Here is a 15,782-nt window from a genome sequence, read left to right on the forward strand (position 1 = left end):
TTGCCTCCATGAGGATCGTTTTAGACCTCAAGCATAACATGAAACATAGTGTTTTTGAAGTAACAAGCAAATGGTGATCATCGCGATGGGGAGGAGAGATGGAGAAGGTCCGAAGGCGGTGGGGAAGAAGGAGCTTTAGACTGGTACGGAGGCCGACGCGTAGAGCATGATGCCTGCAGCCTGCCCAGCTGCTCACTCTGGCTATGCGATTTCTGTCTTATCAGAACGCGAAGTCAAGCTAATTCATCCTTCCACAATCGCCTGAGTGCGACCTCTCTCTCCGAGCCCTCGGTTCTCCGCCATGCTTTGATTGAGCTGTGATCAGCGTACGCGGCCGAGGACCGCGAATGATCATGGCAACCGAGATAACAACCTGGTCGTCTGGCGGGACAGGCTCAAGCTTAGCTCGAGCTGCAGTAATAGTTGCCGGTGTCTCGTCACTGGTTGCCACGTTGCTCTCTTTTGTGTACGAACTCAGCTTCTCCCATTTTCCTCGAATGCTAGAGCTATACTAACGGCATATCTTCCCTCCTAGGTCTATATGGCTTCAGACGTACGCCCACGATACTATAGGCATTCGCCTAATCTGTCCTCTTATTAGTGCTGATTAGTTGCGCCAGGAAAAACTACCGCAAGCCGCTCCTTCAACGATATGTCGTTCGCATACTGTTAATGTTAGTCTTGGATCTCGCGTGACCGTTACCTGTACTCTGCTTATCGTAACAGGGTCCCCATATACGCGGCGTCTTCTTGGGCAAGCATTGTATCACTGAAGGCGTCACTATGGCTGGCTCCCATTCGTGATGTATACGAGGTATTTCCAATTGTTGGAGGTATGATCCTACCATTGTTGACGGGATCCGCAGGCCTTCACGATCTACACATTCTTCCAGCTACTCATAAACTTTCTCGGCGGCGAAAGGGCTGTGATTATTATGATGCACGGCCGTCCGCCCGTACAACATGCTTGGCCACTGAATCACTTTCTATCCAAAGTTGATATCTCTGACCCATATACCTTCCTCACTGTGAAGCGCGGCATTTTGCAATATACATGGCTGAAGCCGGTTCTCGCCATCGTTTCCATTATAATGAAAGCAACAGACACCTATAAAGAAGGTTACTTGGGCTTATCTTCCGGCTACCTTTGGACAGGGATCCTGTACAATATTAGCGTTACCATTAGTCTTTACTCGCTGGCGTTGTTTTGGGTTTGTCTTCATCATGACCTGGCGCCTTTTCGTCCGGTTCCCAAGTTCCTTTGCGTCAAACTTATTATCTTTGCTTCTTATTGGCAAGGGTTTTTCCTGTCAATCCTGCAATGGCTGGGGGCTTTGCCCAATGCCACCGGGGACTATACACCGGACAACCTCGCAGCTGCCATCCAAGACAGTTTGACCTGTTTTGAGATGCCTATGTTTGCGGTTGCTCATTGGTACGCGTTCTCCTGGCACGATTATGCGGATTCGAACATTTCGGCCGCTCGCCTACCGGTGAAGTACGCTCTTCGTGATGCGCTCGGGGCGAAAGATCTGATTGAAGACACAAAAATCACTCTGCGCGGCGAAAATTACGCATACAGGCTTTTCGACTCGGGGGACCACATCATCCCTCATGCGGATTCAGATTCGCGGGTGAGACGAGTGATGCACGGCATGAGGTACGAACGTGGTGGGAAGGCGAAATACTGGCTCCCTCAGCCAGGTGAGGTGAATAGTCGAACCCCCTTGCTTGGGGGCTCCGAAGGTAGCAGTAGCAGTCGACGCGGCAGCACTCTCGACCGGTATCGCTCGCACAGTGCGTCCGAGGAGAGTACCTTGGATGATGCTGACGAGAAGCTCTTCTCCCAAGCCCGGGAGCTCGAGTTCGGCGACTTCAACGTAAGTTCATCGTTAGTAGCCCAAAAACACAACGCACACTGAAATGAATTAGTATCCGGTTATCACTGCCAATCTTGTTCCCAAGGACCAACGACTGGCCAGCCCCGCTCCCTCGCGCTCGAGTACGCAACCAGCATTGGTGAAGAGGGCGAGGAAAAGCAGAAAGTCTCATGCATCAAGCAGCGGACATAGAACTAGCGAGAGCCGTGCCTCGAGGAGTTCACGGCCAGAACGCTCTGAAAACTCAAAACCTCAACGAAAGGGTACCGACTCGCCAAAATCACAAGGCTCTCACCGCAGTCAGTTAGTGGATCTTGTCGTAGAAGATCGAGAGGCAGAAGAGGAGGAGCGGGGACACATTCAACGAGCATTTGGCTCAGTGGCGGTCGAGGACGAGCCCAAGCACTTTCAGTATGTAGTGCAATCCAATTTAACATGGTGTGACTGTTGCTGACTTGCGCTACAGAAGACCGTCCGGTGATCCAGTTGATGAACGGGCGACCAACGATGCAGGAGGAAACACCGAAATCTCAAACAAGCAGGCTAAGCTGCAAGAACTGGATGATCAAGATGCGAGTCCCAAAACACCTGCGTGGGACTACAGAGATCTGGACGACGACAATGTCTGGAGTAGATAGCGCAGGGGACTTCACGCACAATGGATGACATTTCTTCTCACTCCTTTGTTACATACTTATTGGTTTCTGTTTAGCCTTGGGTTTGAGTGTATTTGAAGCGCTCTGTATAGTCTAGTATTGTTAAAAACAAACATGATGACTATCGGTCATGCAAGGGTCCAAGACTCCAAACCGCTCCCGTCCTCCGTCTTCCCCTCTCCACTCCCCAACTCTCTCCTAAATCCCTGCCCCTCATCCATCGATTCTGCAAGTGCAGTCTGCCCCCCAAAAGCAACTTGTTTTCTTTTTCATCACTAGGGTCCATTCATGCATGAGAGCGAGGGCCCAGTTAGCCAACGATCAGCGTCCTACAGGGTTCGTTTGCCAATCCCCGCGAGTCAAGCAATAGAATCCCACCGTTACGCGCCCGCCACAATGCAGCGTCATTTAGCTCCAGCCTCCAGGTGATCTGGCAGAGCCAATGTGACATCTCCACAGTCGCCCGACAAATGGAATGCACGCCCTGCACAATCGCGGGTCAATGGTTCGACACGCTGGCCGAGGAGGGCTGGCATGCAGCATGATGACTGGCCTGCAACAAAACTATGGCTGGACGACACCTGCTCCTGACCTTATCAGAGCATGAGGGTGCCTGAGCAGCGGGATGCCATGGAACCATGGATGCCCACGTTGCATGGTTGATGTTGGCCAGACTCGAGCGCCTCCTTCCTTTGTCCAACTGAGTTGAAGCAGGTGCTTCTTGAACGGATGCCCTGAACTCATTTCCCGACGATTATTTCTGTTTCTGCTGCCGCCGCCCTAGTCTATCTACTGCTGCATGCCCTCTTGAGCTTTTGAGTTTCGATGACTTGATGTCTGCGTAGGTTGATTCCTCGCTGGTCTTTCCTTCTCATACCGCTACTTTTGGGGTTTTTGCTTTCTTGTTCATATTTTTTTCTTCTTGGGTTGTTTTCTGTCATTCCCTACCCCTCCCCAGTTCCCTGGAACATTCCGCACTTCATCCAAGGGAATGGGCCACCAGCTCTAAGCTCTGGTAGCGATGCAGAGGGCAATTGAGCAAGCAGGGTCCGGATTCACTGGATGGGTCTCATCCTGCTTGTTCTGCCTCGACTCAAGTGGCGATGATGAGCGCGCCCGCCATCGGCAAGCCATGGAACAGAGAGGTATGCACACACACTCATCCACCCCGGCGCTTATCAAAGACACCGACTGACACCTTCCCCTCAATAGGCGCTGAGCGAGAGATGCAAATATGCCACTCTCAACCACACCTCGTCCCTCCCATGAAGCTGGTCGTCTATGACGACCTTCCCAGCCCAGGTCCACCACCCCGCGCATCTTCATTCCCTTCTTGGGTCATGGACGAAGGCAAGAATCTCGCCTCTCGAGCTTCTAGCCGGGCAAGCATGTCATTCAGACGCAAGTCAACGGTCCCCGTGAGGATCAGCGCACCTACAGACTTCAGAGTGGTGTCAGGGACTAGTACAACGATGCTTACCCGCTCCCTCACAACAGTCCCAGTTCATAGGAGCTACCGACCTCTGGAGCTTAGTTTTCAGAGCCCAGCGAACAAGCTCCCTGAGCTTCCCCGCTTCAGTGACTTCGACTTCGGCCTGGATACCGATCAACCCCAGGCAGCAGCTATAGCTCGGCCACCGAAAGCCTACTCAGTCATGACGGACTTCTCCTATCAGGCTCGTCCCCGAACAGTCGTTTCTCATGCTCATCGGCCTTCTTCTTCATTCAACCTACCTCGGAAGCCAGTAGGCTCCGGCTCTCGTCGGTCGTCACTTGCAACTATCGATTTGCTCATGGAGAGACAAGCCCCAGGCCCTAGTCCTCTCAGCAGCCCTTTGATCCCGCACTTTTCTCTTCGCTTTTCTAACGCTTCTCCGTCGATAGCCACTGGTCTGGCTACCAGTGCATTTCCTTCTTCTTCCCCTCCCACCCCTTGGCCGGATTCAGTTGTGGGCGTGGGCAGGACCCCTCTTTCAAACCATGCCCCTCCCCAAGCAATACATTCACACGATGCCACTGCATCTGCATCTATTACACAGAGAACCACAAAACCTACGACTACACAGACCTTTACGCAGACCCAGGTCAAGAACAAAGCCCTGCCACCCGTCCCGTCAAGGGAATCCTACGAGCCCCGAACAGCGTCAATGGATGTGGGAACGTATATTGAACCCGAACACCGTTCCTTCGCACCATCCATGGCCACACTATCTACCTCATCTCGCCCTCAATCTCGCGCCAGCCGCGTTACGCAATGGGTCCTCCAACAAACCACAGCCACACCCCCCAGAACCCCTACTTCTACGGCTGCAATGAACGCCCCTGTCTTCCCTTCCACCTCGTCGTCCTCGCGCAAGCCAAGCCTAAGCCTGAGCGACAAACTTTCCATGCGCATCCGCTCTCGCACCCTGAGCGGGTCGACTCTCACGCCATCTACACCAACTGTTCCTGCCCCTGTGCCTGTACCAGGAGGCTTCAAACTCAACAGCACTACTACCGGAATCTCAACGCCGCCTGTTTCACACACAACTCCAGCACAGACAAGGTCGTCAACTCTTGATTCCCGTGTCGACAAGGATTTCGAGACGCCGTACCCATACGCCTCCGCAAATCCTTTCCCCCGCCAAACTCAATCAAGCCTGCACCCGACAATCCACGAGATCCAGCAGCGGAGTGACCCGAACTACGACTACCACACTCATCCCTACGACCTTGACGTCGACCGCCACCGACACTCTGCCACTGCTATCGGCGTGGCGTTTTGAGCTTGGCTTCTTCGCCTTGATCCCTCTACCTTTCTCTAATGATCTCTTCCGGTGTATGCGTAATATCACTCAATTTTCTCGTCGAACCATGGATGATTTAACCTTGCAGCTAGCTAGTTGGTGCACCCTATCTACCCACCCACCTAAATACCCACTCCGTTTCCGTCTCTGTATCTGCTGCCATGGATGTTGATTTTGGTTCCTGATATATGTGTATATACCCTTTCTAATCATCTGATGAGCCACTTTACGCAATAATCATAGCTCGGGTTGCTCTGCTCATGTGTTTCAGGTATACTGCGTTAACCACAAATTCGCCAGATATTCAATACACCCCAAGTTGTGCGATCTCGCATGCTACAGGGCTTTACACTGCTATGTTATGCGGCAAGAACATACCTAATGCATACAGAAAACGACATAGATCATGGTGCAGCACGAGCCGCAAGACCCTACGGCAAGAAAGCCAGCCTCCTTTCCTTCGACCCCTACTCATGATAACAAGGACAGCACATCTCGCAAATATCTCTATTCCTCTTCTCCCTATCAAACTACTAACTCGAACGTTGAGGGGAGTCAATAAACTAACTACCTACAAAAGTGTACTCAGGTATATAAAGCTAGAAACAAACTCTCAAGGCAAGCAATCCAAAAAAACAGAGAGGAGCAAGTTGGTATAATAAGAACTTGAAGCAAAGCAAAAGCCGGAACAACTAGGTAAATGAACACCGACATACTCCATCATTTCAGTTGGTATCATAGCTGTAGATAGATAGATAGGTAGGTAGGTAATGTTCTTTTAACAAAAACTGGCCGGCTGGTTGACTGGAGCTAGGGAGGTGGGTGAAGGCACTCGAGTTCATGTTATAGCACAGTGGCCACAATCGAAGGCCCAGCGGAGCTGATGAACAGACAGACCGTGTCCTGAATAGGTTCATAGGGTGGTAGTAGTGCCCTCACAATCCAAGTCAGGTCGAGTCCCAGCCGACCATGATTCAATCCGCGATTTTCTTTCAGCGCCATGCTTGTAGATAGCAGAGCACATACAACTCAACTCTCTTTGGTATCAAAAAGGAACACGGTCAAAAACATCAAAGACAAAGTCCGAAAGCAACAATTCGCTCGTAACAGTAAAGATGGCAAAAGGATAATGACAACAAAATTGAAACTGAAATTTCTCTTGGGGTATACTGCTGCAAATTGACATTGATTTTAACGCGGTGGCCCAATAGGGGCCGGGTATCCAGAAGTAGAATTGGAAGTGCTAGGACGACCACTATCAAAAGAAGCCCGGAGGTCATGCTTGGGTGTCATGTCCCCCGGCGCGGTACCGAATGGAAATTTCGTGTCAAAGCGCGCGGGCCAGCCATTGCTGCTGCTGTGGCTGTGGGAACTCCCAAGGGCAGGGAGGTCGTCCTCGGGGAGGTTCACGCCGGAGTCATTCCACGGATTGCGGTAGCCGCTATCCCGGGACTCCATGGAAACCAGAGACGCCTTTGAGGCATTGCTGGAGGCGTGCTTGAAAAATGAGGCGGGGGAGGCGGAATGGTTCTTGCGGCCGATAAACGAGGAGAACGAGGAGATGCTGCCGGGCTTCCTGAGTCGCTCGAAGATTGATCCACGTTCACTGGACTCGTCGGTGAAGCTAGGCCGAGTGGGAGAGTCCGTCGCAATTGGAGTAGGAGCATGCTGCAACAGTTTCGAGTCAAAGAACGGCAGGGACTCCTCAAACGAGTCAGATTTAGGTCGTGGGATGGCCCCTTTAACCGTGGTGGCATCGAGACCGTGGGCAACAAGTCGAGAGATCAAGAAATCAATTGCGTCTTTCAGACCACCAGCGTTGTTGCGCGTGTACCCGAGGACGACACGGTCATCGGGAGGGAACGTAGGCGAATCCGAGCCATTCTCAGAAGCCGGTGGTGCGTCCTGGATATCCACAGTAGTATCAACCTCGTACTGGTCCTTCAGTTTCGCACAGACGTCCTCGCGGAAGTCTGCTCCCTTGAAGAACTCTCGCAGCTCGGGAGAGGTCTGGAATAGGAGCTCATGGCTTTCGGGCACCATTCCCAGCAAGGCATCGACGGCTTGAGGAACCTGATACTCAGGACCAGAAATCGTAACAACGTCACTCGCAAGTTCGGTGCTAGGGAACTCGATCTTGCAGTTCCATTTCTTCTCGAGTTCGTCAATCTCCGTCATACGTGCAAGAAGTTCACGGTGATATAGTCGATTGATCACAACACGCTCAGAAACATACTCAGCGTCGACCTTCTCAACCATGTCCATGATCTCTTGTTTAACGAGGTCGAGGCTCTGCGCATTCCGTGCAGGAGTCCGGCAGATGACATTGTCGACCTTGATGTCATCATCGTCTTTGCCCATACCGCCGCGGTCCATGGCATTGGAGAACTTGACGAAGACAGAGTACTTCTTCATGATACGTTGAATATGCTGACCACCAATACCAATGATCCTCTTGTGATACTGATCTGGGACGTGGAATGAGATCGATGCCGGCATTTCCTGTTCGACAAGATCGAGACCGCTCTTAGTCGACTCAAACTGGTTTCCACAGACGTCGATGTAGAAGTTGTACTCGTTGAAGCCATCGAAGATGATTTGTACGTTACCTATCCACTGTCAGTGAATTCCCATTTCCGGTATTAATGGTTAGCACTCACTTTGTCCCATAATCTTATTGATCTTGCCGTTCTTCTTGCCACTGACAAACTCCTTATGCTCATTCGCCAACTCGATCTTTACACGCATCTGATACTGGCTGCGCTGGACAAAGGGAATCTGGTTGATGACCATCATGGCAGCCTTGACAGCGTCGTCGGATCCGTTGATGGTGAAGTTCAGATTATCGAAGCTGACCTCAGCGCCAGAATTGGTACATATGTCGGAAAGCATCGTTCGGACTTCTGCATGAGAAGGGGTCCGCCCTGCGCCTGGAGTTGGGTCAGGCACAAGAATCCACCATGAGGCACTGTAGAATTGGCCAGCCTGATGAATCGTTAGTTGCGTTCAATCGTAGGTTAGCTTGGGGGCCGTACCAATGCCATGATCTCCCTAACAGTGCGCTCGACGTGCAGCACATCAGTTCCTTGGATACGAACGATACCCCGCTGGCTACCCAATTGCGGGAAAAGTACGTAGGAGCCATTCATCTCCATAACCTTCCGGACCTTGTCCAACCGATCAAGCAAGACGTTATCGATTTTATTCGAGTTGACCACGACGTCCTTGACATAGACCTTCACGCCCATAACCAGCTCATGCAGCTTCTGCTTAGCCCGAGCAATTTGTTCCTGAGTCTCTCCCGTGATGTAAACTTCGTCCTCACTGCGGCGGTGGGCGCCCGGCGGAATGTAACCGAAGATGCGCGGGAACGGAGGAGGAAAGTAGATGGCGGTACCAGTGGCGGCTTCAATGAGCTTGATGTTCTTGCGAGTCCGACCGCAAACCAAGGTGTGTGTGGTCAGGTCCAGCTTGACTGCATCCACGTGACGTTTGAGCTTTGTTCAATTAGCACGATTTACCCAAACGAAGGAACAGCAAAACTCACAATTTGATCGATCATGATCAAAACTCTGGTCTTGGCATGTTCCGTGCTCTCCATATCTCCGTAGATGCAGACCCGGAAACGCTGGTCCAGCCCATTGTCGGAGGCATATCCGTACGATGAAACAACGGCACTATCCGTATCGCGAAGCTTAGGGGTGAGCAAGAAGATATCCGTGCCAGTGTAGGCGGCCAGGGTGTCCAAGTGCTCCAAAACAGGCGGCCTGACTTCCTTGGTCTGGTTATCCGTGATAAGATGCGTATCAACGTCGACGGTCGCACATCGCTGCATAGTGAAACAGTTAGTGAGACATGACTCAAAACTCGAGGCACCGAAAGCCAGCAAATAAAAGACCCGAGTATATGTACATACCAGCAAGATAGGCGTATCATTCATGATCTTGGCTCGCATTTTTCGCACCGTCTCTCCGTCACCGGTAATGCAGACATTGGTAGCTAATCCCTGTGGCCGGCGTTGTAGAGATGGAACGGTTTTGGGCTCCGACGAGCTGATGAGCGCCTCAACCCTCCCATTGCTGCTTTCCGTGATTTGGCGGCAGAGATTCCGTAGCGACTCGACGTTGTTGGTGTGAACGGGCAGCTGGTGAATGGGCGTGCCTTCGGGGGTGCCCTCGGGAAAAGACCATCGCTGAAGGGCGTTGGGGCTTGCGTGCAGTACGTCATCCACATCGGGACCGGCGAGCGTCGAGGAAAACGGCACATTGAAGGAGAGGTTGACAGTAGGATCGATACCGGTCGGCGGGGTCATCGGAGGTGCGCCATGGGGCCGTCGCAGGGAGTGAGAGGCCATCTCCGCGTGAGGGCGCGACATGCCGAAGGTCGGTGTCATTCGTTCCCAACCATGACGGGCCTGGCCCGTAAAGTTGGTGATCTTGTGCATATCAGAGCAGGATCGAATCGAATCTCTAACCCCTTGAACGAATCGAGGGGAGAGAGACGATGGGAGTCAGGCGGAGAATATGGCGGGCGTCGGAGGGAGAGGAACGGGGAAGAGAGGAGAAAACGGAAGGAGAAAGTGGTTTTTCCCAAGGTTGAGTGCGCCGTTCACGACAGGAATGAGGATGGAAGAGGAATGGGCGCGGAGGAGAGTGGATTGGGATGGGAATGGGCGGAATGAATTCAGCAACCTAAAACGGGTATCGAGGGATGGTGGGCAGAAAGAGGAATGGAGGCAGAAAAAAGAAGGGAAAGGAGAGCAGGAAAAGAAACAGAGAAGAAAAGAAAGGGAGAAAGTATAAGAGAAGTAAAGCTGGCAGAGGAGGTAGGACAGTGGTGGGATGGGATGGGGAGAGGTTGGTGAGGTGTGAAGGTGAAGAAGAGTCTACCAGCGAGAGCGAGAGAGGACGAGCGCCAGAGTGGGAGAGCAGATCGAGACGGATCGAGATGGAGGAAAATCAACGGCTGAATCCAGCAAGGTCTGACCACCACAACGGTCAACAACGGCAATATGGTCACCTGAAGGTACTTTCTTCAGCTTTTCAAGCGTTTATTTTGCAGCCTTGATTGAGTCTTTCCATGTGCTTAGAGCAGTATTATCTTTGCTTCTTATGTCGCGGGAACTGCGGATGTCTCAACCCACTGCATGTTACGCATATCACATCACCCAACCAAAGTACGACTACAAGGGCAACCGTGACTCTCGTCCTCGATAATAACCTCCCGCTTTAGCACTCGACACGAGTGTCTATCTTACAATGGCTTTGCGTTCCTTTCGGGGCCCAAAAACAAGGGATGTAGGAGGTCAAGACAGGGCTGAGCTTGGCCGAGGCTGAAGCTGGGCAGGATGTTCCTGGAATCTGCATCCAAGTTATTGCTCCGACATCCAGTTGGAACAAGAACTTCCCCTCAGCAACGGAACAACACCGGAATGGAGGATCCCATGAGCTCCATCCCAAGCATCCCAGTCCTCGTCATGATCGCAATCAGGTTCAGCACGGTCCACCGATGATTCCATTTCGAGAACAAGCGAGGGAACAGGTCACGTGCGTCTGTAGAGCCCGGTCTGGACTCGGAATCATCAACAGGTGTCTGACTGCGCCCGCCAGGGTTCGCTAAGGACACAGTATCCATGCTTATTTCCAGCAAACATATCTACAACTTGCAGACAACTATTGTCTTGTGAGCTCTGCTAGCTAGACAACTCATCAAGGCTCGTTGGTATGACAGAGTGGATCAACCCTTTCACCCGGTGATGATCAGATCAAAGCTGGTCAAGTTCGCAACATAGGAAAAACAGCCAGACTCCGGAGTATTTAAGCTTCTTTCTGGCAGAAGACTAAGTTCCACGGCACCCGGTGCAAGCTCATGCCTGTAAACTCTACGGAGTGCTTCTCTTTACTTCCCGGCCTATGAACCTGCGTCTTGGAAGCATCAAAGCATCATCTGGCCTGACCCACCGCTGTCTGCCCGGCAGATGACGTCGGCGAACTGTGTAGCTGAATAGAAAGAGAGGGATAGTTAATACCGCGATAAGGCGGGGAGAACTACAGACTTTGATGGAAAGATTTTCTGATATTTTGAGGTACCATTTGAGGATCGCTTTTAACTCGCTATTTTGTAGTCAAAGCTGGCAACTGTTGCTTTTTGATATCACTGTACAAGAACCACACCAATGCTTGCAATCAAATCATCCTCTTGACACAAAATCTACCTCTCAATACCGCTGAGAAACTCGGTGGACTACATCTCTCGAACCATCGAGCGCAACTCGCTCGGGCTCGCCGTTCTCGTAGTACCGCTCCTCACGGGCCACAGGCCGTGCAGCTACATATTGAACGGGCCGCTCAATGTAGTCTCTTGGCCGTCGCATCTCCTCGTCAATGTATACGCTCGTGTCGCGACCACCAGGATGAACGCTCTCCACCCGTTGAATCACCTCGCGCGGTTCCTGGTATCTGGTCGTCGGTGGCCGCACACTTGGGATTCGCACTATCCTCTCTCGGGGCAGCTCAGCTTCCTCCGCATAGTGACTTTGCCGGGGTGTCCAATCATGGACCTGCACGCTGCTACTACGCGGGTACGGCTCTCGCACCTCGAACGGCGCTGCGAAAGGGCGCCTTTCAGCCGGTGCAGGCCGAGCATAATCTGCCACTCGTCGATAAGTCCCCTGAGGTATTTCCTGTACATATCTTCGACCACCGTATGGATCTTCAGCAACTGACGCGGCCCGTACGCTAGCGTGGCGCATCTGCGGAGGCGCCTCGTACAAGTCGGCCCTCGGGATCCGACTGGCTGGCGGCGGCATTGCTGAAACTCTCGGTGCCGGGAGGGCCTCGTAATACTGGTTACCATGCTCGTCTATAACAATTCGTCGCGGAGGTGCCTCCACAACATAATCGCTATAGTAGCTTTCCGGCAATGGTGGCGGCATAGGCGAGGCATAACGCCTTGGTGTAAGTTCCTCGAAGTACCGTGCGCTATCTTGCTGCGGCGCGCGTTCAACAACCGTATACGGTCCGTTACGAGCAGGATGGGGACTTTGCTGGTCAACATATTCACGCGCCCACTCCGGTTTCCGGGCCTGATGCAAACTCGCAACTCTCCTCAAGTCCTGATCATCCCGCATTGGCCTCTGGGTGCCGAGTCGCGAAGCCGTACGGGGTACGACCTGATCGCTTTGAACCTCATCGTAAGGTTCCATCCCATATCCTGATGTTCTTAATGCTGGCTCTCTTCGGTCTGCCACCGGAGTATAGCGGGGTGAGGGAACATCAATATAAACGGGTCCTTCTTGAACACGAGGACGGTAAATGGGCGCAGAATCTGCAAAGGGAGGAGGGGATACAGGCTCCTCTTTGACGAAAGGCTTGATCGAGCCACCACCTGACGTTCTATAAACCACTCTGTCATCTTGCAATCTCCTACGCTTCCTGGATACTGGAGGTTGGGCCGGCACCTCAGGGCTTCCTCGGCGCTCCACATCATACTCCGAACGCGAATCATGATGTTGGTTAACGGAGGGGACCTTAGCAATGGCGAGAGGGGAGACTCTGGACGGTTGGGGAGCCGCTGGTGACGTGATATGGTTTCGTATAACTCGTACTCCGTCTGCCGGAGAGATCGACCGTCTAGCATAGCGATCTCGAGGGTCAACTGCCCGGCGTTTGGGCCCGTTTGGCATAGTTCTCGAAGGTTCGTATGATTCTACCCTTTCCATTGGCGCCACACCGGGAGCTGGAGGTGAGTATTCAGGTTCGTCCAGCGGTTCGGCCTGTTGGCGAGTATGTGCCCTGTACGCTTGTGTATGGTGCGGCTGCCTTTGAGACGAAGGTCGGGGGTCTGCAATGGAGTAAGTATCTTGCATTGACTGATCCGAATCAGGACGGTTGAGGGCCTCAAGCCGATGCAACTCATCTGAGTATCTTTCTCCAATAGCCCCGGCGCTATGCTCCCCGGGTACAGAAGACGCCGACGACGACTTATGGTCACCGTGCTGCGGGGAGTCAGGGGCTCTACTAGAGTAGAAGGAGTTGTCATCAAACGAGTCACTCGGCGCCGCAACCTCGGGTGCCGGGGATGGTTTGACCAGCTCGAGTGCTCGTGAGAGAACGTCAGAGACGTCAAAATCAGGAGTCGCGTCCTGTACGGATACTTTCTGTTTTGATTCCTGTCTCCTTAAATCGACCTGCTCCCGTATCTCTCTTTCCACTCTTTGTCTCTGCAGCTGTAGTTCAGCTCTCACCAAGTCCTCTGACTTCTCTAGAAATATCGGATCAATTTCGGAAGTGGGTTTAGGGAGGATACGGGGAGGAGCTGTAATCGAAGGGCCATTGGTAGAATCTGTGCTCGGAGAGCTAACGGGCCTGGTTGTAGACGCGACATGGCGAGTCAGAGCTTTGGAAGGCGAGCCCGCCTTGTCGTTTGCCTTGTTCTGAGGCGTCACCGTCGCAGGCGGGTTGCGAGACGCGACTTTGCGGACAAACTGCTGCGGAACCTTCAACCTAGGGTGAGTCCCAGAAAAGATGTCCTCGCTTATTCTAAGAATCTTCTCATACTCCTTGGTCTCTTCCGCTGTCGATAGTTTAGGGCCAACGCTCCTCGTGGGAAGCTGCGTCGCTGCCATGTTCTAGGAACAGTTGAAAAAGGAATATGGATCCCTGCAACCCGAGATGTGAATTAGTACTCTTAAACGCCCTCTTTGAATTCAGTGTCCCGCAAGCTGCCTGTCCCTTTGACTTTTGCCAGTTTCTTAAGGGATCAGGAGTGACTGAGTTGCGAGAAAACTGAAGTCGAGCTGAGCTGGATGAAACTCGAAAGTGCAGTCCGCGGTGAAGCTTCGGTTCGGTTGAGCAGAACCGATCACCTGCTCGGAGTCTTGGCCGCGAATCACGCTAAACCGCTTTCATTGTTGCCCTGGCTGCTTTTCAAGCATCCCTGCTTTGTAGGGTGTTGATCTAGGGGTCGTATACAAGATTGTGTAGTTTGTCGCTTTTTTAAATATTGGTAAGCGATGTGTGACTCATACCTCAGTGAAAGATGAGTTATCTTGTGCCGCTTCGCCTCTCCAGGTCCATTCCCGCATCCCACGCATTCACCCTTCCCCCCGCATATCGCTCACCACCGACCCGCACTCCATTTCGCGTTCAAAGACCAGGACTCGCCTCGACCAGAGTGAATTATCTGAGCACAATGGCGGACACTCGACCAATCTTCTTCTTTGACATAGACAATTGCGTGGGTATCTTCTTTTGGATTCCAGAATCGATCCAGACTGACTTCGCTCTCACCAGCTCTACTCAAGAAGTCCGAACACCCCTATCCAACCCCGCGCTGCGCGAACGCTTCGCCGGAATCACAACTAACCGGGCATTTCGCGCAGAAAGCAACATCCACGATGAAATGCAAAAGCTGATCCGTACGTGGAACCTCCCTTGATCCGTCTGCAACTCGTTCGAGTCATCCGCCTGGAATCCTCTCTAACCGACTCCCTGCATAGACGAGTTTTTCGTGAACCACCTCTCCCTGAGCTCAGAAGATGCCCACATGCTGCACATGAAATACTACCGAGAATACGGTCTGGCTATTGAAGGTCTTACGCGCCACCACAAGATCGACGCGCTCGAGTTCAACCGCCTCGTCGACGACGCCCTCCCACTAGATGACATCCTCAAGCCGGACCCCAAACTGCGCCAGCTCCTAGAAGACATCGACCGAGACAAGGTTAAGCTTTGGCTCTTGACAAATGCATACGTGAACCACGGCAAACGGGTGGTGAAACTGCTAGAGGTGGATGATCTGTTCGAGGGTATCACGTACTGCGATTATGCAAACCCGCCGCTTATTTGCAAGCCATCGCAGATGATGTATGATAAGGCGGAAAGGGATGCTTGTGCGACGGATAAGACCCAGTGTTACTTTGTTGGTAGGAAATATCCTCTTTCTGAGTTCTTGGACTTGTGGACGCTGACATTGTGAAGATGACTCTGGCCTGAACTGCAAGGCTGCTGCGGCTCGAGGATGGCAGGTTGCGCACATCGTTGAGCCGGAGCTTCCTGTGCCAAAGGCTCCGGCCTCTCAGTTCCAGATCCGGAGCCTGGAGGAGTTACGGACATGCTTCCCTCAGCTGTTCAAGAAATCCTGATTAGACGGTGGGTAAATATACTAGATGCGGACCGCGTACCACGATTGATGTTATGATGCATGCTTACACCCTTATTACTATAAACTTCTACAGTATATATTGTCATGGATAAAATGGTAATAGTTTCATAGAGCATGTCAACAATTACTACAGCTATATATTCTAACAGAAAACGACAGACCATCTATCTTGAGAAACTGAAGGAAAGAAAAACATCCCCTCAATGAACCCAATTTGCAGCGCCAACGGCAATACTCAAAAGAAGAATAGTGATAGACACCGAGACCTCATGCCCAAAAGAACCCCGCTCAACGAC

At 52.2% G+C, this 15,782-nt stretch overlaps 5 protein-coding genes across 5 annotated transcripts; 3 read left to right on the top strand and 2 right to left on the bottom strand.

The window, feature by feature from the left end:
• Positions 1-1,224: 1,224 nt before the first annotated feature.
• DSM5745_02068 (uncharacterized protein) lies at positions 1,225-2,518 on the top strand (the record flags this gene model as incomplete). The annotated part of the gene is made up of 4 exons (XM_026744084.1): positions 1,225-1,255; positions 1,300-1,880; positions 1,933-2,291; positions 2,347-2,518. 4 exons carry the CDS (start codon positions 1,225-1,227, stop codon positions 2,516-2,518), a joined length of 1,143 nt encoding a protein of 380 aa, XP_026607247.1.
• A 1,039-nt stretch (positions 2,519-3,557) lies between these two features.
• On the top strand, positions 3,558-5,301 carry DSM5745_02069 (uncharacterized protein; the record flags this gene model as incomplete). Its single annotated transcript, XM_026744085.1, has 2 exons — positions 3,558-3,681; positions 3,749-5,301. The coding sequence occupies 2 exons, from the start codon at positions 3,558-3,560 to the stop codon at positions 5,299-5,301; spliced, it is 1,677 nt and encodes a 558-aa protein (XP_026607248.1).
• A 1,212-nt stretch (positions 5,302-6,513) lies between these two features.
• DSM5745_02070 (KH domain protein) lies at positions 6,514-9,766 on the bottom strand (the record flags this gene model as incomplete). The annotated part of the gene is made up of 5 exons (XM_026744086.1): positions 6,514-7,931; positions 7,983-8,307; positions 8,358-8,819; positions 8,870-9,151; positions 9,239-9,766. 5 exons carry the CDS (start codon positions 9,764-9,766, stop codon positions 6,514-6,516), a joined length of 3,015 nt encoding a protein of 1,004 aa, XP_026607249.1.
• A 1,773-nt stretch (positions 9,767-11,539) lies between these two features.
• Positions 11,540-13,948, bottom strand: DSM5745_02071 (uncharacterized protein; the record flags this gene model as incomplete). Its single annotated transcript, XM_026744087.1, has 1 exon — positions 11,540-13,948. The coding sequence occupies one exon, from the start codon at positions 13,946-13,948 to the stop codon at positions 11,540-11,542; it is 2,409 nt and encodes an 802-aa protein (XP_026607250.1).
• A 566-nt stretch (positions 13,949-14,514) lies between these two features.
• On the top strand, positions 14,515-15,466 carry DSM5745_02072 (putative pyrimidine 5'-nucleotidase; the record flags this gene model as incomplete). The annotated part of the gene is made up of 3 exons (XM_026744088.1): positions 14,515-14,740; positions 14,822-15,247; positions 15,303-15,466. The coding sequence occupies 3 exons, from the start codon at positions 14,515-14,517 to the stop codon at positions 15,464-15,466; spliced, it is 816 nt and encodes a 271-aa protein (XP_026607251.1).
• Positions 15,467-15,782: the final 316 nt, after the last annotated feature.

The sequence above is a fragment of the Aspergillus mulundensis genome (assembly GCF_003369625.1).
Source record: "Aspergillus mulundensis strain DSM 5745 chromosome Unknown scaffold_1, whole genome shotgun sequence".
In the NCBI taxonomy this organism is placed as follows: Eukaryota; Fungi; Ascomycota; class Eurotiomycetes; order Eurotiales; family Aspergillaceae; genus Aspergillus; species Aspergillus mulundensis.